The sequence below is a fragment of the Megalobrama amblycephala genome, linkage group LG18 (assembly GCF_018812025.1).
Source record: "Megalobrama amblycephala isolate DHTTF-2021 linkage group LG18, ASM1881202v1, whole genome shotgun sequence".
Taxonomy (NCBI): Eukaryota; Metazoa; Chordata; class Actinopteri; order Cypriniformes; family Xenocyprididae; genus Megalobrama; species Megalobrama amblycephala.
The window spans coordinates 19,025,616-19,052,373 of record NC_063061.1 but is presented as its reverse complement, the minus strand read 5'-3'; the positions used below and the strand labels follow the sequence as shown (position 1 = coordinate 19,052,373).

The following is a 26,758-nucleotide window of genomic DNA, read 5'->3' as shown; positions in this document are numbered from 1 at the left end:
AGGGAAGGTTTTGGTAAAAACTAAACATTAGATTAAAATAATGCAAATTAATGCTCATGCATCTTCCCCGTTGCCGAAGCAGTTTCAAATTATGCAAAACTAGTATGTTTGCTAGAGTTCTTAATCTTAACACATTTTCCATATGTCTGTTTCTATATTGTATATTTATATTTGTCAACACACATTTTACACACATTCCTTATTGAATTATCAGTAATTATCAGCAGTAGTTATCAGTGTATGACAAGTTTTGGTTTTAAAATAAAAAGTTTTCTTACATGCAGATCAATACGTGTCTGTATAATCATCATTATTGACTAATGCTGTCTACTTGATCATTCCTACGATGGTGTAGGATGGGGTAAATAAAACTCCAAATAAACATCCATCATTCATTACTTTTTACTTGTAATACTTAAGTACATTAAAAAACAAGTAGGCCTACTTTTGTACATTTACTCAAGAAAAAGGACTGGGTATCATTGCTTTTCATCAAGTCTTGATTTTGTGTACTTTATCCACCATCAGGGCCATAACCACCATAGACATTGAGGGGGACAAGTCCCCCCCAAAAATTAGAAATGGCCAAATTGTCCCCCCCAATATTTGATATTATTGATGCTGCTCTGCTGTACTCCATTATGCACTGCTCTGTTTGTTGTAAGGATGACAAAAAAAGTTTTAAAAGTAAAATTTTTAGGCTGGTCTGCCTCAGCGGTCTAACAGCGCTCATCACTGTCAGAATGAGTGAACTGGCCAATCAAATCAAAGAAGGCGGGGCTTACTGTTCACAGAAGACGAGTGCGAATTCCAATGCAATGCTCTCGCTCGTTTTAGCAGTAAAAGAGTACGTGGCGAGTTAGAAGCTAAACATTTAATATTTGACAACTATTTTATGATTGAAATATTCAGTGACTGACAGTAATATCCACTGATGCAAACTACTCAACATGTTTATGAAATTAATTAAATTTAAAATATGCTATTATTTGATTAATATGATATGAATAATGTAATTCATAACTGAATCTGATGAGACAAAACTTTTTGTGTTTTTGTCATGTAAGACGTACAAATAAGAGTGAATATATTAAAAAATATATATTAATTCCAAATTGCAAATATATTAATCGTAAACAGTGTTAATTTCGTTGACGAATAATTTTCGTCATAATTTTCGTCAACGACATTTTTTCACGGACGATGACTAAATAAAAATGCGTTTTGAATGACTAAAAGTATGACTAAAATCTACTCTAATTTTCGTCAACAAATAAAAACGAGACAAAAATGATAGAGAGGGACGATTTGGAAAGATATCCAGTCAGGACTGCTGTCCTGTGTGGAAGATGCGCATATTTGAAGTGTAAAGTGCTGATCTAACCGCAGGAAAAGCGGTTCGTCTACAGGCTCGTCCAGCAGCACTTCAGACTGCTTCGCAATTAATGAATAGCGCACATTTATATCAAGTGATTGCTTATGAGATAATGTTGATGAATTATGGCAATGTTTACTATACAATGTTTATACGGTAATATGTTGTAAGAACACATATTTTATTATCCCTCACCTGAACTTAAATGAGCAGCAGACATTTCAGAGTCACGGTGTATTTCGGGATGGTTTATTATTTTTATTTATTATTATTGTTATTTTGTTTACACAATAAACTGTATTTAACTTAATTTAATTTATATTTAATTCATAGTAAACTACTGTATCTTCTGTCACAGGAAGGAAAGACTAAGAACATTATTTGACTCATTATTCAATATATTTTACAAGTATAAGAGTTATTATACACAGCAAAATCCTCAGAGTTAAAACAACTCTGCTTAGAGTACATATGGTGCCTCTCTAAATAGTGTTAAAGTAACACTGAAGCAGAGTTAAAGTTAAGGAGATAATTAAGCAATTAATTAGGTGATGATTGAGCATTAGTGATGAACACCTGCTGTTAACAAGAATCACTGAAGAAAAGAAAAACAAAAACTACAACTGACTTTAACTCTACTTCAGTGTTACTTTAACACTATTTAGAGAGGGACCATATGTACTCTAAGCAGAGTTGATTTAACTCTTTTGCTGTGTAGTTAACTAAACCTAAAACCATAAAAAATATATATATATATATTCCTTGAAATAAATGTTAACTGAAATAAAAAATAAATATATAAAAAATGTAAACTTATTTTATTTCATCTAGTTTCCAAGCTTTAGCTTAACCTGATGTACTAAAATAACTAAAGCAAAAACTGAATTGAAAGTACTGAATTGAGCTCTCTTTCGTGTCTTTTTGCACTTGAACGGTTAAAAACTGTCTGCTTTGGCGAGTAAAGTACAGTTGGTTGTCTTAAGTGAACAAGTTTGGAGAATATCAGATGTATATCAGTGTATTGCATCTGTGTATTGTTAGAGAAATGATTTATGCATTACAATTTAACTAAATTAGGTTTTAGTCAACTAAATCTATTGTAGATTTAGTCGACTAAAACTAGACTAAAACTAAAACAATTTCCGATGACTAAAATATGACTAAAACTTAATGCCATTTTAGTCAAAAGACTATAACTAAAACTAAATCAAAATTTGCTGTCAAAATTAACACTGATTATAAATTGCAAATCCCCCCTCCCCCAATGTTCACGACATGGTTACAGCTTTGTCCACCACTGCTTATTTTTCAAGGGATAATTGTCGAAATGGCTTGCCATACATAGCATATACACCATGTCTGTGCACTTATCCAGTCCCCCCAATCCATCGCTCTCTCTCTCTCTCTCTCTATGTTCAGGAACAACTAGTGAGGACGAACTCGCGCTAGTTCTGCGAGTCCGTACCAAGTTTGTGACCTGGAATAAACGAGAGACTTCTAAAAACACAGCGTCCAGAGGAGCCGTTAACCGTCTTGAGAAAGGGGGAGAGCAAATTTAAAGACAAAATCAGCGTATATTCCCCAAAGACAGAGGTAAGTGATTCATTTGATTGACAGATACGCAGTTCCTCATGATGGAATGCTGCATTGTGACGACACGCGCCTTGTCTAGTTTTGTAAAGTTCTCTTCTGCTATTACGTAAGGTTGTGACATCATCATAACCTATCAGTGCAGCGCGTTCTGCTTGATCATTGAGTTGCTGTAGAAATATTTATAATTAAAGGCCAAGTGTGCGCGGAGCTTATTGTGAAGAATAGCGGACGCGGTATACAGTGGCACTGGCATATTTTCATTCTGTCCCTTTTGTAAATTTGGAAGGATAATGTCTGGAGGGGGCAGAGGGGGAGACACATGGTTAGTTTGGCATGACTATATTAGGAAAGTGACCGTGTCTGAAGACAGTGAGGGGGCCTTCTCACATGGGACAAACTGTTGTGTGGTTTAAAGATACTGCATTCTGAAGGGGGTTTAACAACTCTGCCCATGTGGTGTAGTATCAGTGTCAATTACGTTTAATTGTGTGTCTCAAACTTTGATATTAACATATTTTTCTGCTATAAATGAAACTAGTTATGAATTTTTAAATTACAAACAGTGCAGTGCTGCTGTACTTACCCCTAAAGCTAGTAAAACATGAATGTTTTAAATTATAAACATGAATTGTGGTAATCAGATATGCTTGTTCAAGAAAATTATTGTCATCCCTTATCAACACCTGCCATTTTAATTAAAAATAGTAAACATGTGGCAAACCGTTTAATTGAAAATAGCCATATAGAAATGTAAAAGCTAAAAGCTCTAAACACAGCAATAGGCCTACATGTCTGGTCAGCAATTTATGTGGAATCAGATGATACCAGTTATGTCATTTAACATCAATAAAAAAAAAAAAAAAAGTATAGTTCTGGTCCTAAAATGTATGAAATAGGATCAGCTCACACCAGTTCGGCATATCACTGGGCTGCAGCCATAACGTTATCATATTTTTTTTTTATTGCATAGCATTGTTCTGTTATGTCAAGGTCTATATATTCTAGTGGAAGGATTACACTTAAAAGTGTTTTAAGGAAAATTTGCATACAGTTTATCATATAAATCTTTTATCAAAGGCTTCTCATACTTTGTTGATTAATTAATATGATTGCACATTATTGTCAGCGATGATTTCAATGTTGAGAAATAAAATGCTGGATTTAATCGCAAGCAGTGAAAGTTTAATGAAAACCAACTCAAAATAACACTTCTCAGAATACTGGATACAAAAACACATAAAACAGAACAATCAACATAATATTGACGAGAACGGGCGATGAACTGAACAAAATCAGGGTTTAAATAACACACGTCAAACTAATCAACGAAATAGGTGCAGGTGCAGTTCGTAATCAATCAATGAAAAACCAAGGAAACCAAACTCAAACACAGGAAACTAAACTAAAACAAGTACAAAACCCACCCAAAACAGACATTAACCCCAGAATACCCGTAACAATCGTATTATAAGTGAAATTTTACTTTCTTAACTCAGAATTTATTTATTTTTTATCCTGTAAAGCTAACTTCTGCTGTCACCTCAGGAGGGTCAAACATGAAAGTGATTTCCTCCCTGTGGCTAATTTCTAATGGGTTAAACTGATGACTTTATTATTCAGTCTGTGTTACAACACTCCTTGATCTCTCTGATGTTTTTAAGCTTTTGCCCAGCCGTGGCTTGTTCTCTGTTATCCAATAGGCGCTATTTAGGGTGCTTTGTGTTGGTGAGGCAGAATGTGTGTCTGTTTATTTATGTCAATGACCTGTTGAAATTTCCACAATTAATACTCTCTCATGTGACTGAAAATATAGATTTTAAAAGAATAGATAATTACACTACAATGTACAGTAATATGTTTATCACAGTTATCCCTGCCACCTAATATTTCCTGCTTATTATTCCTAAATTATTATTACTGTTATTAATAATTATAACAATGTGTTCAATGTTAATTATGAGTATATTACTTAAATCTTAAAAAGAATTTGTGTATTAACAGGCCAGTATTTGAGGAGGACCAAGTAATGTATCTTACTGACATTAATAAAGCAATTCAATGTTGTTGTTGTTTTTTTGTTTTTTTTTATCATTTATGTTACTGTCATTGACATAATACATATTTTTAAATAAAATGATTACAATACAATATTAAAATATTAAGATAATTACTATCATAAAAACATTTTAATGTGAAAAACAAATCAAAACATACAAGTTTACATTTTAGTGTCTTGTCAGCCACACATTTCTCATTTATTTTGTACTAACCTTTTAGTTGCAGTATATTTGTAATTTGGAAAAATCTGTTTCATGAACTCAGAAAATGTAAGTTTTATTTAAAAAAAAAAAAACAGAATCTATTTAAATGACATGTTAAAAAGGGGAAATAAACAACAGACAATAGTCAATAGTCAACACAAACGGTAACACTTTACAATAAGGTTCATTAGTTATCATTAGTTAACTACATTAGTTAACATCAACTAATAATGAACTGCACTTCTACAGCATTTATTAATCTTAATGTTAATTTCAACATTTACTAATACATTATAAAAATCAAAAGTTGTATTGGTTAACATTAGTTAATGCACTGTGAATTAATATGAACTGCTGTATTTGTATTAACTAACCTTAACAAAGATGAACAAATACAGTAACAAATGTATTGCTTATGGTTAATTAATGTATTATATGTTAGTTCACCCAAAAATGGGAATTCTGTCATTAATTACTCACCCTCATGTCATTCCACACCTGTAAGACCTTCGTTCATCTTCGGAACACAAATTAAGATATTTTTCATAAATCCAATGGCTCAGTGAGGCCTCCATTGATAGCAAGACAATTAACACTTTTAAATGCCCAGAAAGCTACTAAAGACATATTTAAAACAGTTCATGTGACTACAGTGGTTCAACCTTAGTGTTATGAAGCCACAAGAATACTTTTTGTACACCAAAAAAACAAAATAACGACTTTATTCATCAATATCATGGGCGATTTCAAAACACTGCTTCATGAAGCTTCAAAGATTTCCGAATCTTTTGTTTCGATTCAGAGGTTTGGAGCGTGTATCAAACTGCCAAAGTCACGTGATTTCAGTAAATGAGGCTTCGTTACATGATAAGTGTTTTGAAATTTCAATGGTTCACCACTGGGGGGCGTGACTTTGGCAGTTTGATACGCGATCCGAACCACTGATTCGAAACAAAAGATTTGTAAAGCTTCGAAGCTTCTTGAGGCATTGTTTTGAAATCGCCCATCACTAGATATTGTCGAATAAAGTTGTTATTTAGTTTTTTTGGGCGCACAAAAAGTATTCTCATCGCTTCATGACATTAAGGTTGCACCACTGTAGTCACATAAACTGTTTTAAATACGTCTTTAGTAGCTTTCTGGGCATTGAAAGTGTTAATTATCTTGCTGGCAATGCAGGCCTCACTGAGCCATCAGATTTTATGAAAAATATCTTAATTTGTGTTCTGAAGATGAACAAAGGTCTTAGGGGTGTAGAACGACACGAGGGTGAGTAATTAATGACAGAATTTTCATTTTAATACATTAACTAATGTTAACAAATGAACCTTGTTGTAAAGTATTACTTTACTATAAGAATAACAGACAAATGACAGTGTGATAGTGATTCCTGAGCAGCTTTACTATGGAGTGTACACAAAATATTGTATGCATTATATAGGCTATTTTGTATACAATATGCACATACAGTATAGATGTTTGATGCTTTTCCACCCTTTCTCTGTTTATCACAGCTATGAGTCGCAGCATTGTGCGCCAGAGTAAGTTCCGGCATGTTTTTGGGCAGGCGGTGAAGGCGGATCAAGGTTATGATGATATTCGGGTTTCCAAAGTGACATGGGACAGCTCATTCTGCGCAGTTAACCCAAAGTTTCTGGCAGTTATAGTGGAATCCAGTGGCGGCGGAGCCTTTCTGGTCCTGCCTCTCTCAAAGGTAAGCAGCTTGAGGAGAGACTACTGGAACATGTAAAGTTCAGTGCTCTGCTTTGTCTTTAGAGTTAGTGGACTGTCAAGGTACAATAATACAATCTGTGGTCCTAATATAATGGTCAAAATGTATGTCAAAAAACCTTTGTCGGTACTTTAGACATTCTAGGGTAACACTTTATTTTACAGTGTCATTGTTACATATGTTACATGTAGTTACAACTAGAAATTACATACAGCTAACCCTAAACCAAACCCTCATCCTAACCCTATAGTAAGTACATGCAGTTAATTACTATTACTCGGTACTTAAATGTATAATTACACAGTAATACTGACACTGCACTTCTACAGCATGTATTAATCTTAATGTTAATTCCAGCATTTACTAATACATTATAAAAATCAAAAGTTGTATTGGTTAACATTAGTTAATGTACTGTGAATTAATATGAACTGCTGTATTTGTATTAACTAACATTAACAAAGATTAACAAATACAGTTACAAATGTATTGCTCATGGTTAATTAATGTATTATATGTTAGTTCACCCAAAAATGAGAATTCTGTCATTAATTACTCACCCTCATGTCATTCCACACCTGTAAGACCTTTTTTCATCTTCAGAACACAAATTAAGATATTTTTCATAAATCCAATGGCTCAGTGAGGCCTCCATTGATAGCAAGACAATTAACACTTTCAAATGCCCAGAAAGCTACTAAAGACATATTTAAAACAGTTCATGTGACTACAGTGGTTCAAGCTTAGTGTTATGAAGCGACAAGAATACTTTTTGTGCACCAAAAAAACTAAATAATGACTTTATTCAACAATATGATGGGTTGTATAGTAAGTACATGCAGTTAATTACTATTACTCGGTACTTAAATGTATAATTACACAGTAATACTGACACCTTAAAATAAAGTGTAACACATTCTGCTAACTACAAGTAATTACATGTAACTTCATGTTAACTAACTCTCATTACAGTATTACTGTCTGCTTAAAATCTGATAACACTTTATTTTGATGCCCCCCCAACAGACATTCTACTATCTACTGTCAACTTATTCTACTCAAACCCTAACACCTCACCCTAACCTAACACTCTACTAATACTCTGAGAGTTAGCTGACATGTAGTTGCAAAGTTACTTATAGTTAGTAGAAGGTCTAAAGTGGACTGTTGAAATAACGTGTAACCCCTTTGTCTATTCTTTCATCTTCATGGGGCTATATTTATGGGTATGTTTGTTCAAGAGTCTCAACCGTGGCTCATGTTAAGGGTGCCCATCCCCCACAGGGCTTCCATTTCACCCTCATGGAGGCAAAGGTTTGGACCCATGGAAACAGAGTACACAACTTGCATATGTTGTCCGAAACTACTTCTGTGACATACTGCAGCTGAGTTTAGAGATGATAAGTAAGCGTTTGTGAGTTGCTGTAATCCCCATCATGCATTGCCATCTCTTCTTATCTGTTGAACTTTAGCAGCTTGCATTGCAATATCAGCAAAGTAATGGAAATCATTATGACAATATGAAAATCTTATGTCCATGTATCTTATAATCTATAATATTTTATCACAAATACTGATGGAACTATGAAAATAGTAAGTACATTTTTCGACATCAGATTTCTAATAGTTTATTAAGTTAATGTCATCGGTATGTCAGCATATTAGTTTATAGAATCTGCTGGTTTCTTCAGAATGCACCCATACTTATTTCTACCTTCAGTAAAACTGACACTGACATCACATGTAATCACATGATGTTCCTATTGGGATTTTTACAGATAAAGTGGTTTCAAAATGTATTTGGACACCTAAAATGCCTAAATGTCACTGAATTAGTGTAATGTTTAAAACCATCGCTTATGTGATTTGACAATAAATATTTATCTCCTATAAATTAAAGACAATATTTGTATGATAATTTTTTAACTGTGGTAACAGGGTTGACTAGTTGAGCTTGATGAACACAGCCTTCAATTACTGAAAAAAACTTGAATGAGCTGGGCTGTAGAAAGAGGCCAAATAAAGTTACTTCCTGGGTGATACAATTTTAATAATCTTTCATTTATTAATGGGGGGAAATTATGCTGTAACAGGACTGCATGCCAAATGTTGGATGCATCTAAAAGGATTACAAATTATTGTTCAAAATTTTGGGGTCAATAAGTCTTTTTTAAAGAAAATAATGTTTTTTATTCAGCAAGGAAACTAAAAGTTACAGTAAATAAATGTATAATATTACAAAATATTTATATTTCAAATAAATGGATTTCACAGATATTTGGACACTTAAAATGCCTAATTGTCATTGCATTAGATAACACTGGTCTATTATTTTGGTCACTTTGATTTTGCTAAGTAAGACATGTTCCTGTATCAACATATTTTGTTGAACCTGGAACAACATTTCTGCCTGAAAATCCTAACCATATCCCCACCCCTAAACTTAACCCTACCCATAAGTTATCCCTAAAATCAGAGGGAAATTAGATGAATAACACTGATATAGAAGCATCTAACCCTGGTTGTAAGCCAAAACTTGACATAAACTCTAAACTTGTCCCTCAAATCTCATTGATTGTTTAGAATGCTGTTCCAGGATCAACAAAGATTTTGATCCAGGAACATGTTGTACTTGGTGGAATCACATTCACCCGTGTGGTTAGTACCTGTCACTTGTCCTGTTTATATAACACTTTAAAAATCATTTGCCGTGCTCGGTGCTCACTGCTCTGCAGTTCGGTGGAAAAAATCTAGATGAGAGTGCAAAAAATGTATCTTTAGTGGCGTGTTGCAACCAAGGCTTTTGTAAGCCGTCTCTTCCTTGCCACACAGTGCATGGTCAAGTGCAACATCTCGAAGAAGTTCACAAATCTGAGGACCAACAAAGACACCTTCCCCATTTTGCTTCACTTAACCTTGGAAATTTTCCACGGAGGTACTTAAAAGCCTCTTTGTCCATGGCCTTGACAAAGTTCTTCATCAGACCCAGCTTGATTGTAACAAAATCTTCCTTGATTCAACAAGTGGTGGATGCTGAACACTTTTCCTCCCAGGCTCCAATGACTGTCGGAGTGGCCAGTATTTCTTGATGTAATGGAAATCTCTAGCACCACTATCCCATTCACAGCAGTACTTTGTGTATCCAGTCTGTAGAACAAGCAATTGATGGTAAAACATTGCCATTATGTAGCAAAACAGCTTGTCGTATATGTCATATATATACTAACCCAATAGCATATCTTGAAGACTAGAGCTAATCAACAATTTTAAGCACCATTTTCATTTTTTAATTACTCTCAGATGGGCCTATGGTCATTTAAGTGAAGTTCACACAAGTATAATTTATCATATTAACTGATGAACCCACATTTTGACATCCAAAGACTGTCTAAATTTGTTTAGAAAGTAGATTGGCTGAATTTTAAATAGTAGATTAATAATATTGTGTAATATTTCTTGGTTTGATATTTTTGTTATAAAATGAGTGAAGTTGTAAAACAAATGTTCTAATAGCTACATTTGGGACTACTGTAACTACAGTTCTCATATAAATATGAGAGGCCATGTAGGTAAACTCATGTGGAGATGCTGAGTTTGACATTAAAACATCTTAGATTGTTTCTAGTTGTTCCTAATTCATGTGCAACCTTTGTCAGACGAATCAAAGTCAAACATAATTTGTTTAGCCACAGCAGTGTATCACATTGGTGGATCCATTTTTTGAATTTGTCTTGATTTTCTAGGGGTCCATCAGTTAATGCCCTTTTACTGTAGCATCTCTGCCGAGTCACGAGCATATATCAGCAGTCCTGGATAGACACGCTATAAATACCCAGCTAGCCATCTCCCCTGTGCTCAGTCTCAGGCAGGCCAAAAGAAAAACTCCCTTTTCAACGCCTCATCACAGGGTTATAAATATACACCAGGAGTATGAGAAGGGGAGTGACTGGAGAAGGAGCAGTCGAACACAGAGCCAACACGTGCTCCCATTAGCTCAACACGAATAACAAAATAACATCAAAGTTACATCATAATCCTTATAGAATAACTAGAATTATTTACAGAATATGCCTTGATAACATCAGTTTAGAAATACATGCTAGGCACTTTCCTAAATCGGGCTGGAAAATGAAAAAAAAAAGAAGTGTGTGTGTGTCAATGAAAGGCGGAGCTTAACCTTCAGAAAATGTTGACATCAAACTAATTATTAAATGAGCTGTTTTATTGTCTATTTATTTTGCAACAATGTGAAATGTGTGTGGGATACATCTGCATGTTTTAAATGTTTAAAACCCTGATTTGTGTGATTTTGTACCACTAAACATTAAATGTATGAATGAACGAACAAATAAATTGTTTTGTTGCCCCCATAAATTAAAGGAAATATTCTATCTTTTTTTTTTTAAACTTTGGTAACAGGGTTGAATAGTTAAGCTTGATGAACACAGCCTTCAATTTCTGTAAAATTTGATGAAAGTGGAATGAGCTGGGCTGTATTAGTCACTTAGTCAGAATTAGTCAATTACAGGCCGATCTCGAATCTACCTTTTCTGTCAAAGATACTAGAAAAGGCAGCATCCTCACAAGTATGTTCCTTTTTAGAAATAAATGGTATCTGTGAGGATTTCCAGTCAGGATTTAGACCGTACCATAGTACTGAGACGGCTCTTATTAGAGTTACAAATTATTTGCTCTTATCATCAGATCATGGCTGTATTTCTCTATTAGTGTTACTGGATCTTAGTGCTGCATTCGACACTATCGACGACAACATTCTTTTAAATTGACTCGAAAATTATGTTGGCATTAGTGGAATTGCATTGGCATGGTTCAAATCATACTTATCTTACAGTTATCAGTTTGTAGTAGTAAACGAAGAGATGTCATTTGGATCAAAATTAACGGAATGCATAGCTGATATAAAAAATTGGATGACTAGCAATTTCCTACTACTTGATTCTGAAAAAACAGAGATTCTAATTATTGGACCAAAAACCTCAGCGCGTAATAACCATCTAACACTTGATGCTGCTCTGTTAAGTCTTCGTCGTTATTTAGGAACCTGGGTGTGCTCTTTGATACCAATCTCTCATTTGAAAGCCACATTTCTAGCATTTGTAAAACCGTATTCTTCCATCTTAAAAATATATCTAAATTACAGCATATGCTCTCAATGACAAATGCAGAACAATTAGTTCATGTGTTCATGACCTCAAGGCTGGATTACTGTAATGCTTTACTGGGTGGTTGCCCTGCCCGCCTAATAAACAAACTCCAGCTGGTCCAAAACGCAGCAGCTAGAGTCAACACTGCATTGGCTCCCTATTAAACATCATATAAATTTTAAAATCTTGTTAATTACTCACAAAGCACTAAATGGTTTAGCTACCCAGTACTTGAGCAAGCTCTTAACACATCATAGTCCTTCACGTCTATTGCAATCTCAAAATTCTGGCCAGCTGACAATACCTAGAATATCAAAATGTACCGCAGGAGGTAGATGCTTATCCTTTTTAGCACCTAAGCTTTGGAACAGTCTTTTGGAACAGTTTAAATCTAAATCTCTTTAACCTGGCATACACATAACACATTATCAACTTCTATAATTCAAATCATGTAAATTGATAGGTTGCATAAATTAGGTCAGCCGGAACTGCGAACACTTCCCTTAACACCTGATGTACTCGCTACATCGTAAGAAGAATGGCGTCTAAGCTAATATTAGTCTCTCTCTGTTTATCCCGAGGTTTACCGTAGTCTGCCATATCCAGATGAGATGAAGCCTAGACACGATGACAACGCAGCCCTGAAGTGTCAACTAAACTATCCCCTGCGAAAGCCTCCTTCCCTTTCCTTATGTTATCAAAATGATTCCAGATCATATGGATACGCGGAAACGACTAATAATTCTGTATTATGCGGGCCAGACAAGTAATTTGGCGGTGTCACTTTGTAAAGAAAGACTAAGTTTCTGCGCACATACACATTCAAACGCGCTTACCTATAGACTAAACACGTAAATGAATGGCAAGAAAGCATTGGAGGTCTTCTGCTTTCAGTTAAAAAGGTGTCATTTAAAGGTCCTCTAAATGATCCTGGGTGGAGTAACTTCCTGTTGACGTTCGAAGTGTTGTCAAACAAAACAGAGGCTAGCTAGACCCTCCCTCCTCCTCCCCCTCCCCTCCATGCTTCCTGAAACAGTCATGAACGTGCATTTAAAATCATTCTTGTCGGTTATTGGCTGGAGCATGTTTATTATGTTTTGTGGTCCAGGCTGCACCAGTTTGTTTTTATTGCCGTTTTCGGAGCTTGTGGCAACTACAGAGACCGCGTTTTTTTACATTGTGTTCAGGGGACAGGCAGCTAGCGGATAGTGAGGAGATGTTTGCTATATGTGACAAAAAATGTTTTGGCCTAAAAACGCGTGACATCACTTAGAGCACCTTTAAGCGGCCCCTAAGTGAATAATTAACAATTTTTACAACGGAAGTGATTCAATCAAAAACTTACTTTAGCTTAATAATAACTTTTTCTTAGAACTGCTGTAAAGCCAAAACAATCTCTGTCCATTTATTTTCCTATTATCACTGTGAAGCTGCTTTGAAACAATCTGTATTGTGAAAAGCACTATATAAATGAAGATGACTTAACTTGTAGAAAGGGGCCTAATAATGTTTCTTCCTGGGTGTCACAATTATAATATTTCATTTAATAATGGGGGGAAATTATGCTGTGACAGGGCTGCATGCTAAAAGTTTTTAGCTGTATACACTGTTCAAAAGTCTGGTGAAAAGTCTGTAAGATTTTATTTGAAATAAATTATTTCTTTTATTTAGCAAGGATGCATCAAATTGATCAAAAGTTACAATAAAGACATTTATGTTACAAAAGAGTTCTGTTTCAAATAAATGCTGTTCTTTTGAGATTTATTCATAAAAGAATCATGAAAAAAAAATGTATTGTGGCTTCCAGTCTTTTTTAAGCGACCTTGGAAAGGCGCTATATAAATAAAACTTCTTCTTATTATTATTCTTCTTCTTCACAAAAATATGTTTTCAACATTGATAATATGAATAAATGTTTCTTGAGCACCAAATCAGCATATTATAATGATTTCTGAAGGATCATGTGACACTGAAGACTGGAATAATGATGCTGAAAATTCATCTTTGCCATCACAGGAATAAATGACATTAAAAAAATATAGTAAAATAGAAAACAGTTATTTTAAAGGTGCCCAAGAATGCTTTTTCACAAGATGTAATATAAGTCTAAGGTGTCCCCTGAATGTGTCTGTGAAGTTTCAGCTCAAAATACCCCATAGATTTTTTTTAAATTAATTTTTTTAACTGCCTATTTTGGGGCATCATTAACTATGCACTGATTTTTTCAGCGCGCCGCCCCTTTAATTCGTGTGCTCCCTGCCACACAAGCTCTCGATTATATTACAGCACATTTACAAAGTTCACACAGCTAATATAACCCTCAAATGGATCTTTACAAGATGTTCGTCATGCATGCTGTATGCATGCTTTGAATTATGTGAGTAAAGTATTTATTTTGACGTTTATATTTGATTCTCTATGAGTTTGAGGCTGTGCTCCGTGGCTAACGGCTAATGCTACACTGTTGGAGAGATTTATAAAGAATGAAGTTGTGTTTATGAATTATACAGACTGTGTTTAAAAATGAAAATAGTGACGGCTCTTGTCTCCATGAATTCAGTAAGAAACGATGGTAACTTTAACCTCATTTAACAGTACATTAGCAACATGCTAACGAAACATTTAGATAGACAATTTACAAATATCACTAAAAATATCATGCTATCATGGATCATGTCAGTTATTATTGCTCCATCTGCCATTTTCGCTGTTTTTCTTGCTTACCTAGTCTGTTGATTCACCTGTGCAGATCCAGACGTTACTGGCTGCCCTTGTCTAATGCCTTTCATAATGTTGGGAACATGGGCTGGCATATGAAATATTGGGGCGTACACCCCGACTGTTACGTAACAGTTGGTGTTATGTTGAGATCCGCGTGTTTTTCGGAAGTCTTTTAAACAAATGAGATTTACATAAGAAAGAGAAAGCAATGGAGTTTGAAACTCAATGTATGTCTTTTCCATGTACTGAACTCTTGTTATTCAACTATGCCAAGGTAAATTCAAATTTTGAATCTAGGGTAATGATTCACAATGTTACTATTTTTACTTTATTATTTTTTTTTCTATCAAATAAATGTAGGCTTGGTGAGCAGAAGAGACTTCTTTGAAAATCAATCAAGTCTTAACATCATCTTTTGTTTTTATATGTTATAGATGGGTCGAGTGGACAAAAACTACCCTCTAGTGGTTGGACACTCAGGGCCTGTTCTGGACATTGACTGGTGTCCTCACAATGACAACATCCTGGCCAGCTGCTCTGAAGACACCACTGCCATGGTAATCATCATGACAGACATTCATAAACATCTCCACTGCCTGCCAGCCTCTAGACTTGTGAAGCATGTCTCCATATATGCACACACACATATATATATACCTGCTCACACTGAAGGGAAAGATCACAGTGACTGGCATTAGTATTAATATGAAGGGTGATGATTGGAGTTAACAGTCTGGACATGGGACAGGAGCTGGTATTTATAAACACATGTAAGATAGGCGTTCTTAGCCAGAAACCTGTTCACAAATAAGCCAGTGGTAATGACAGACAAGGAAAGATGGGCCTGAGGTGTCTATAGGGATGAGTCATTTCATTTTCAGCACACACTGAAACACGTGCATCTCCTCATGCACAAACACTTCTGTATACAGTAACCATAAAGTATGTGGACACTTATGCTGTTGTTTATGTCATAATTAGCGTAATTTCAAGATGACAACACGTGATGTTCTACTCAGAGCTTTTCATGTCGTCGTACTGGGAATTATGCATTTCTGTGGCAAAACTCTCAATGGCTAAATGAATCTGCAGCGGTCATGTAGTACAAGTAGGAGCTCTTTGAAAATTTCCAGCTTAGAAGTTGTGATTATGAGCTCTGAGTAGAGCAGTAACATAAAGGTAACATAGGCACACTTTTTTTCAGAAAATATTTCACAAAAGGGTTTCGATTTTAAATTATAAAACAATGCACTATAAAAAATAATTTTTATAGTTTTAAAGTTTTAAATAGATTATTGACTACTTTAAAATTTCATGTTTAATTCGATGTCACTTGCTGTTTCTTTGTAAATATTTGTGAAATTGACAAGCAATTTCTGAATAATTTTTCATTCAGTATATGTCAAAATTAAGACAAACAGGATTTGGACACTGGTTGTCAGACTTTAGTGGGACATGTTCATAGTCAATGATGAGATACACTTGTACCTGTGTGAACCTGTGCGAGAACTGACTTCACACATCCAGCCGATTAAGATTCATTGTGAAAATAGCTCAGAAATGTGAAGTTACTTTTGAGAAAAGCTCTAGAAGTATTTGCTTGCAGATGTCACTTGGTTTGATGATTTGTATCTACTGTAATGACATTCAGACATCTTGAAATATATAAATACTGACATACAAAAATGTATAAATACTGACAGTATTATATAATGTATTGAAAACAGTTATCAGATGCATTTCCCCAAAGTTGAGCAAGACGATGTAAAGATGTATTATAATATATGAATGCTATTAAAGCTATTTCATTACACTACATTACAAACATGAATGGCATGCATCGTATGCACTGCTGTTAGTGGAGGTTAACTGCAGCTGTCATCTGTACTGGCAATGGCATTGCTGCTGTGCTCACTGAACACCAAAGGAACATTCCCACAACATACTGCAAACCAATATACAGTTTATCTATACCCAAAAAGTTTAACTGGGGGGCTGATTATGTTGTTCTATTATGTAACTAGAGAAAAATATAAAAATAATTTATTGTACACATATTAACCAGTTTGTTTAAGCATAATTATGCTTGCATTTTAATTGTTATATTAATAATTATGTTCAGATAATTAATTTAAAGGGATAGTTCACCCAAAAATGAAAATTTGGTGTTTATCTGCTTACCCCCAGGGCATCCAAGATGTAGGTGACTTTGTTTCTTCAGTAGAACACAAATGATGATTTTTAACTCCAACCGTTGCAGTCTGTCAGCCGTATAATGCGTGTCAATAGGAACTCCATCTATGAGAGTCAAAAAAAAACCATGCACAGACAAATCCAAATTAAACCCTGCGGCTCGTGACAACACACTGATGTCCTAAGACATGAAACGATCGGTTTGTGCGAGTAACCGAACAGTATTTATATACACTACCACTCAGAAGTTTCGTCTGCTCACCAAGGGTGCATTTACTTAATTAAATATACAGTAAAAACAGTAATATTGTGAAATATTATTACAATTTAAAATGACTGTTTTCTATTTGAAAATATTTTAAAATGTAATTTATTCTTGTGTTGGCAAAGCTGAATTTTCAGCATCATTACTCCAGTCTTCAGTGTCACGTTATCCTTCAGAAATCATTCTAATATGTCAATTTGCTGCTCAAGAAACATTTATTGTTTGCAGTTGTATAAAATATTTGTGTACAATATTTTTTTTCAGGATTCTTTGATGAATAGAAAGTTCAAAAGAACAGTGTTTATTTGAAATCTAATATTTTGTAACATTATAAATGTCTTTACTGTCACTTTTGATTGATTTAATGCATCCTTGCTGAATAAAAGTATTAATTTCTTTAATTTCTTTTCAAAAAAATAAAAATAAAAATTCTTACTGACCCCAAACTGTTGAACGGTAGTGTAAAATGTTACAAAAGCTTTGTATTTTAGATAAATGCTGTTCATGCACTTTCTATTCATCAAGGAATCCTGAAAAAAAAAGTACACAACTGTTTTCAACATTGATAATAATAACAAATATTTCTTGAAGAACTAATCACCATATTATTATGATTTCTGAAGGATCATGTGACACTGAAGACTGGAGTAATGATGCTGAAAATTCAGCTTTGCCAACACGAGAATAAATTACTTTGTAAAATATATTCAAATAGAAAACAGTTATTTTAAATTGTAATAATTTTTCACAATATTACTGTTTTTACTGTATTTTTAATTAAATAAATTAAGCCTTGGTGAGCAGACAAAACTTATTTTAAAAACATTTAAAATCTTACCGATCCCAAACTTTTGAGCGGTAGTGTAATTTTTTAGCTCTAAAACACCACTATGTCCAACTGCCCTGTGCATCCGGTTATAGAGGTCTGAATGTGCTCTGACAACGGAAGTGATCTCTCGCACTTTGCTTCAATGAGACATCAGAACGCGTTTTTTGACCTCACTAACCGGATGCTGAACGCATTTGGACATAGTGGTGTTTTAGAGCTAAAAAATTATATAAATACTGTTCGGTTTCTCGCCCAAACCGATTGTTTTGTGTCTTAGGACATCAATGTGTCGTCACGAGCCGCAGGGCTTAATTTGGATTTGTCTGTGCGTGTTTTTTTGACTCTCATAGATGGAGTTCCTATTGACACGCATTATCATTTGTGTTCTACTGAAGAAACAAAGTCACCTACATCTTGGATGCCCTGGGGGTAAGCAGATAAACATCAGCTCACTGCTCAACCTTCAAATACTTGGTCAGCATTTGCTATAGCAGTGCAGCACGCTTTCAGAAACCCTCCACCTTCCCCAGCTCCACCTGTATTGATCTGCTATGGGTAATTCATGTATGCTATATTGTACAGCAGCAGCATATCTTACTTGCTCACAGCAGCATGTCATGTATGTATTGGCAATAGCAAGTCCTGTACTTACTCTGCAGCAGCAGCAATAATCAACAGGAGCAGCGTAGCAGATGTATTATATCCATTATCATGCCAAACACTCAGAGAGTTGTCATGACAGAAATAATGTATAAGCCATACATGTTGCAAATTAATTATATTAAAAAATATATAAATTCTTGGAAGTTTGCTGAGGCCCCCTGGTTGAGAACTGTTGCTCTAATACAGTTGTGTTCACTCAGGTATGGCAGATCCCTGACCACACTCCCTCTCGCCCCATCAGTGAGCCCATTGTGGTGCTGGAGGGTCACTCTAAACGTGTGGGCATCATCAAATGGCACCCCACTGCCCGCAACATACTCCTCACTGCAGGTAAAGATCAGTCTGCATTACTGCCTTTAATAGACACCAGCATCTTACATTTAACAGATAATTAAGTGTATAAAAATAAGGTTAATTTGTTTTAATGTAAATAAATTCGAAAAAGTTTTCTCGCCATGCAAGATGGCTTCAATTCAGTGTGCTTGTGTCTCAGGCAGTGATAATCTGATCATCATCTGGAATGTGGGCACTGGAGAACCCTTGATCACAATGGATGACCATCCTGATCTCATCTACAACGTCAGCTGGAACTACAATGGTAGCCTGTTCTGCACCACCTGCAAGGACCGTCGCCTCCGAGTGTGCGATCCCCGGAAAAGTGAAGTGGTGGCGGTAAGTATTATGGCATGTTTGTTGGTAAGTGTTATGGCATATATGTATGTAGGAAAACCACAGACCTGTTGGTAAACTTGGACCAGACACATTAATTAACAGAGATGTGGTGGTAGAAGTGAACTTATTTTTTCTCTTGCAGGAGAGATTAGCCCCACATGAAGGCATCCGGCCAATGAGAGCCATTTTTACCAAAGAGGGCAACATTTTCACCACAGGTTTCACCAGGATGAGCCAGAGGGAGCTTGGCCTGTGGGATCCGGTAATGGAGCAAAATTAAAGGGATAGTTCACCCAAAAATGAAAATATTGTCATCATATACTCACCCTTATGTTGTTCCATAAAAAGACTCATCACATGTGGTAAACATGGAAGCTTGTGCATGCATCTCATTGGTTCTTGTGCATCACACACTCACATTTGAGCTTCTGTTTACCATATGTGATGTGCTCTGTATATATGTGTTGATCAATTTTTAGATGTAAATTAAAGCCTAAATTAAATCTATTTAACATATAAACTGATTGTATCCCTTCACAAGACTTGGATTAAAACGCTCAATTCATATGGATTACTTTACGACGCCTTTATGACCTTTTTGGAGCTTCTAAGTTTTTGTTACCTAGACTTTCAATAGAGGGACAGAAACCTCTCAGGTTGCATCAAAAATATCATAATTTGTGTTTCGAAGATTAAAGGTACAGTAAAGTAAGCGACTTCTGAAAAACGCTGTTAAAAGTGGATTGGACCGAGCACCACAACAAGCTTGTAGCCAATCAGCAGTAGGGGGAATTATCCACTCATGATGGGTGAGGAGAAAGAGTGAGCAAGAGGTAAGTTTTAGGTCAGAGGCTTCTCACTGAAAAAAAAAAAGGTTTATGATCAGGCAAGAGCTTTAGGACCTGCGTTAATATTAGAAAAGCTTTCCAGTGCTGGAGAGACCTACTGTAAGCAGGAATGCCTGAAAACGGACGGCAAGGTTGCTTTGTTTCTGCTCCATAAGTGAGTAACATTGGTTTTGCTGCTGGCAACTAAAGGTCGGAACACACCAAGCCGACGCTGACGAACTAGTGGCGACAAAAGCAGACTGGGGGTTTGGCTCACATCGGCAGCGCCTGTGTCCAAAATTGCCCTGCCACACCAAACCAACGGTAGACAGCCGACGGCCAAGTAGCACATCAGTTCTGCGCCTGTGTGAGATGAAATGCCTTTCCGAACCAACAGGTGGCAGTATCTGAACAGCCAATCAGAATGATCAGATGGCCCGACGGACCGACAAGCTCCGATGCCGATTCAACATTTCGAATCGGCCGAAAAAAAAGGCGATGAGGACCAACTTCAGCCGACGGTGCGGAACACACTCAGAAAACTTAGTCGGCCGATGAACAAAACCTGCCAGACGGCTGACCGTCGGCTTGGTGTGTTCCTGCCTTAACAACAAGCTCCTGCTTGTAAACACCTGTTGTAATTCCGTTCGTTCATCATCTTCACTTTATTTTTTGTGTAGCTTTATTTTGCTTCGCTTCTGCTATGATAGAGACATCCACTTTTGCATTGCGTTTTTTTGTTTGGGTTGATTGCAAATATCAAGTGTTCAACAGTGATTCTCAGAAATTGCTTACTGCACCTTTAACCAAACTCTTATGGGTTTGGAATGACATGAGATTGAATAAATAATGACAGAATTTTCATTTTTCGGTGAACTATCTCTTTAAGGCTCAATGATAATTCATTATCATTCAGTTTACCTTTATATGTGATTATGAGATTGATTTCACCATCCTGGTTTTCTTTCAAATATCTGATGGTGTTCCTTTCTGTCATTTTAGACTAATTTTGAAGAGCCCATAGCATTACTGGAGTTGGACACAAGTAATGGAGTTTTATTGCCTTTTTATGATCCAGACACTAACATTGTGTATCTCAGTGGCAAGGTATGACTCCATGTTTCATCTTCATTTGTTATCATACTCAAGCTGGCACTGTAAAGTTGTCTCTGTGTCTCCACAGGGTGACAGCAGTATACGGTATTTTGAGATCACAGAGGAGCCTCCCTATGTGCATTACATCAGCACATTCAGTAGCAAGGAGCCACAGAGAGGAATGGGCTTCATGCCCAAGAGAGGAATGGATGTCAGCAAGTGTGAGATTGCCAGGTCAGTTTTGCATGATTATACTTGTTGATTTCGAATATTGATCCATTGAAATGTGTTAGTTGAGTTAAAGGGTTAGTTCATCCAAAAATGAAAATTCTGTCATTAATTACTCACCCTCATGTCGTTCCACACCCGTAACACCTTCATTCATCTTCTCATGTCGTTCCACACCCGTAACACCTTCATTCATCTTCGGAACACAAATTAAGATATTTTTGGTAAAATTTGATGGCTCAGTGAGGCCTGGATTGCCAGCAAGATAATTAACATTTTCAGATGCCCAGACAGCTACTAAAGACAGTTCATGTGACTACAGTGGTTCAACCTTAATGTTATAAAGTGACAAGAATACTTTTTTGTGCCAAAAAAACAAAATAACAACTTTATTCAACAATATCTAGTGATGGGCGATTTTAAAACACTGCTTCATGAAGCTTCAAAGATTTACGAATCTTTTGTTTCGAATCAGTGGTTCGGAGCGTGTATCAAACTGCCAAAGTCACGCCCCCCAGTGGTGAACCATTGAAATTTCGAAACACTTATGATGTAACGAAGCCTTGTTTACTGAAATCACGTGACTTTGGCAGTTTGATAGTGTTTGATACACACTCCGAACCACTGATTCGAAATAAAAGATTTGTAAAGCTTCGAAGCTTCATGAAGCAGTGTTTTGAAATCACTAGATATTGTTGAATAAAGTTGTTTTTTTTGGCGCAAGTACACATGAACTGTTTTAAATATGTCTTTATTACCTTTCTGGACATCTGTGAAAGTGTTAATTATCTTGCTGCCTCACTGAGCCATCAGATTTTATCAAAAATATCTTAGTTTGTGTTCCAAAGATGAACGAAGGTCTTACGGGTTGGAACGACATGAGGGTGAGTAATTAATGACAGAATTTTTGGGTGAACTAACCCTTTAATATATGGTATACACAAATACTTTATGCATACATTATCATTAAAAAGTTTGGGGTCAGAAGATTTTCTTTTTAAAAATATATTATTAAAAATATATATTTTTATAATATAAAATATACTTTTATTTAGCAAAGATGCATTAAACTGATCAAAAGTGACATTAAGCATTTATATTACCAACATTTTTTTGTCAAAAATGCTGTTCTTTTGAACTTTCTATTCATCAAAGAATCCTGAAGAAATGTATTACTGTCTACACAAAAATATTAAGCTGCACAACCATTTTCAGCATTGATAATAATAAGAAATGTTTCTTGAGCACCAAATCAGCATATTAAAATTATTTCATGTAACTGAAGACTGGAGTAATGACTGCTGAAAAACCAGCTTTGCCATCACAGGAATAAATTGCATTATAAAATATATTAAAACAGAAAACAGTTATTTTAAATTTTAATAATATTTTACTGTTTTTACTGTATTTTTGATCAAATAAATGTAGCCTTGATGAGCATAAACCCCATACTTTTAAATGGTAGTTTACTTCATGTGTTTTTGTTGTAAGGTTTAGTACTTCATATCATTCTGGTCTTTACAACATATTTGTCTGACTTTGAAAGGATTTTGCTCAATATAAAACTACTCTTTTTTCAATACTCATTTTGTGTGTTCTTGTGCACAACTCATCAATACATTATTCTAAACATTCACATCGAGCATTCCTGAACCTTTTCTTTTTCATCATATAGATTATATAAACTCCATGAGAGAAAGTGTGAGCCTATCATGATGACAGTACCCAGAAAGGTAAGCACTTGCTCATTGTTAAGAGTCATTTTAATTCTGAGCAGAACCACAACAAAACAGAAGTATTGGAAACAAAAGTAGGTAATTGTTTATTAAGAAATTTGTAAAATCTGTTCATCCAGTCAACTCTTTCTCTTTCTGTTTTTATGATTCCAGTCGGACCTGTTCCAGGATGATCTGTATCCAGACACAGCAGGTCCAGATCCGGCTCTGGAACCTGAAGAATGGATGGATGGACGAGACGCAGACCCCATACTAGTGTCCATGAGGGACGGCTATGTTCCTCCAAAGAGCAGAGAGCTAAAGGTGGCCAAGAAGAACGTTTTAGACACCAGACCTGCAACACGTAGAAGCATGTCTGCTGTAGATGGAAGCAGTTTGCCAGTGAGTAGAATATCTTCTTGATCTTGAAATGTCTCTTTCATGGCTTTTGTTCCTTCACCACCTCCTTTTATCAACACTTCTTTAGAAGCAAATAGGGCTGGGAATCTTATTCAGAACCAGGCTTATTTTATTTGGACGTCATCATATATTGGAACGTCATACCAGCTTATGGTTTAGAACCTATAGACCTGGTTTAGAACCTTAGAACATTTTCAAAATGGTCCCCTTTCACACAGATCCAGATGAATGTTTTCGCTGTTGCTTCATGTCTGATATGATGTTATTGACTAAGAGCCCGTCCACATGGAAACATGTTTAGTTGTATACGGAAAATTTTTGTATCGTATCGGCGTTTCGTCCAGACAGATCCGGCGTTTTGGGAGCCTGAAACCACAATTTTTTGAAACCGGGTCCCAGAGTCGATAAATCTAAAAACAACACCCTTGCGTTTTCGTGTGTACAACTAAAGTCCCTTTAAGACAAGTAATTTCACTCGGCGGCCATCTTTGAAACGCATCTCGGGCATCCTGGGCATCCTGGGCATCATGCAATCTCTTTGAATGGGGAAACAACAAATTCTCCAAACCTGTTCGCCAACCTTACGATTAAATTTCATATTTGAAATCACCAATGAAATCTAACAGCCGGCTCATAAATTTAGTTTCTAAACGCACAAATCATGACAAAAAAACTGTATTTTTCAGGCTGGATCAAGCTAATGCGCATGCGCAGACCTAAATGCGCGTCTCTTCGGAGGTGCGTGTCTGACTGTTTCTATAGAAACCGGTGATTCTAACAGCAGCTGAAGTGACGCGATGACTTTACCAGTCGGCGATTGGCTCTTATTTAGAAGGCGGGACTTATTCCACCATATTGCGCATTACACTTTCTCCCATTCAAAACAATACGAGTGACACGTCTTGTGTTATTCTATAGTCTTTGGTACAACCAATCTGCATATTTTGTCAAACGATGATGTCATCGCAAGGTTTATGCGCATGGTTCAAGTCTTTTTCTCCGTTTTTAGTGTATCTCTGTGGCAGAATTACAGCGCCACGTACTGGTCTGGTATGTATACTACATAGTTTTGAGTCGGTTTCAGTGGTTTAGTGTGCGCAGGTTTTTCTTAAGACAACGCCGTGTTTACGACTGAACGAGGAAAAAAAAGATCAGATGAAAAATATGTACCTTTACACGACATTGATGTACTAAAAACGGAAAAGTTTATCCTTTGCATTTTTCACATACAGGTGACATTTAACATTTTCAAAATGGTCCCCTTTCACACAGGTCCTGAAAACGATTTATACGCTGTATTATGCTACAAGGCCAGTAGTTGGCGATGTCACTTTGTTAAAGGAAACTATGCGCCTTTAGACTGAGCACGTAATATGCATACACATTATGTCACCGTTGTCACAAATTCACATTTTTGTAGTTTAAACTGAGTTGATAATGGTATCGTTTTCAAAAACTTGCACTTTGAAACACGTTTTTTTAAGTTTGCATTTTCAGGCCCCCAAAACGCTGTTGTGAAAATGAATAGCCAAAACTATCTGATTGTCTATCCATCTTCTTCATACTTCTTTGATTTCTAAGAATTGTAAAACAATCATTAAAATATAATCTATATCAGAATCATTAAATTCCATTCGATTCCCATCCCTAGAAGCTGAGCATGTCTTTCCATTTCCTGATTCAGTCGGTCCTTGACTTGCCCTTTTGCTTTTTTCCCTCTTTTTTGCTCTTATTCATCCTCTTTCCACTACTCTTCTGTTCTATTTCCTCTTTCCATCTGCCATCCTTTCTTTCCCCGCTTTCTCTTCATATCTTTCAAACTCTAGCCACAGTTGTTGGAGAAGCTTGTTGAGGAGATCCAAAATCTGAAGGCCACAGTTCTCTCTCAGGAGAAGCGAATCTGTGACTTGGAGAATAAGCTCTCTAAGTACACTAATGGCACAGTCTGAATAAAACTAACTAACTCATCCTGTGCACATTGCCCAATTCACTGCTAACTCTCACACCTAAAGTAAGAGCACAGATAGGCCAAGCCACCTCAACTCACCCCAGCTATCATTTAGTTTTATCAACACTGTAACTACAGTTCAAGTGGCTTGACGGCCACTTGACTTCACAGGCTTTCTAAATGTGAATGAATCACTTATAGTAGTTACATTTTGGAGCATTAGGAGATTTAATTTTGCAAAGGCACTAATAATGCTTTCCTGATGCTTTGTAGTAACATTGTTAATATTGTGTAGTAGTACGCAATATTAGCTATATTCCTTAAATGCTTAAGGAATCATATCAGGAAGCATTTATGTCAGCTATGTAAAGGGTAGGCAAGACCACCTTCATTTTATGACTTACAAATCCTTGTATGCACTTACCGCTTTTTAACCTTGAAATGCTGACAAAGAATGACAGAAGAAATGTAGCTGCAACGTCCTGTAGTGGTTAACAGTCACAGTGTCTTTGGTAGTCTCTGTGTGAACATACCTCATTGTAAAGACCAGGAATTGGGATCAGATGGTAGCATATATAGCTCTTATTTAGTCAGCTCTGGCCAAACAATATCTATGGCATGACTAGAATATGTCAGGACAGTAATGAGCTCAGTAAGAGTTCTGCACATCCCTTCCTGCCATTTCATCGGAAAGGAACAGTGCACCCAAAAATCAAAATTCTGTCAGGATTTACTCACCCTCATGTTGTCCCAAACTATGTTTACTTTTCAGTAAAATATAAAAGAAGTTTTGCAGAATGTCCGAGCTGTTCTCCTCCATACAATGAATGTAAATGATTACTGGGGCTGTTGAGCTCCAAAAATCAAAAATGCACAAAAACAATGCAACATAAAAGTGGTCCATATGACTCATGCACTATATATTCCAAGTGTTCTGAAGCCTTACGATTAATTTGTGTGAGGAACAAACATGGCACTACAAGACGCATCATGCCAGGTCTAAAGTCAGCGACCAGGAAGATTATTGGTTCTTGCACAAATGACTGTGTTTTTAAA

The 26,758-nt window shown here is 35.9% G+C and overlaps 1 protein-coding gene across 1 annotated transcript; it reads left to right on the top strand.

The window, feature by feature from the left end:
• The first annotated feature begins 2,773 nt into the window (after positions 1-2,773).
• On the top strand, positions 2,774-26,619 carry coro6 (coronin 6). Its single transcript, XM_048166003.1, has 11 exons — positions 2,774-2,968; positions 6,744-6,943; positions 15,282-15,404; positions 18,998-19,127; positions 19,291-19,469; positions 19,612-19,731; positions 21,299-21,403; positions 21,480-21,625; positions 23,295-23,352; positions 23,509-23,736; positions 25,581-26,619. Exons 2-11 carry the CDS (start codon positions 6,746-6,748, stop codon positions 25,701-25,703), a joined length of 1,410 nt encoding a protein of 469 aa, XP_048021960.1. The 5' UTR covers positions 2,774-2,968; positions 6,744-6,745; the 3' UTR covers positions 25,704-26,619.
• Positions 26,620-26,758: the final 139 nt, after the last annotated feature.

Bases quoted from the DNA above. Each gene is read 5' to 3' on its own strand.
- coro6 (XM_048166003.1), top strand. From the start codon at position 6,746: ATGAGTCGCAGCATTGTGCGCCAGAGTAAGTTCCGGCATGTTTTTGGG. The intron at 21,404-21,479 runs GTATGACTCCAT...GTGTCTCCACAG, and splicing joins TTGTGTATCTCAGTGGCAAG to GGTGACAGCAGTATACGGTA. The intron at 23,737-25,580 runs GTGAGTAGAATA...TTCAAACTCTAG, and splicing joins TAGATGGAAGCAGTTTGCCA to CCACAGTTGTTGGAGAAGCT.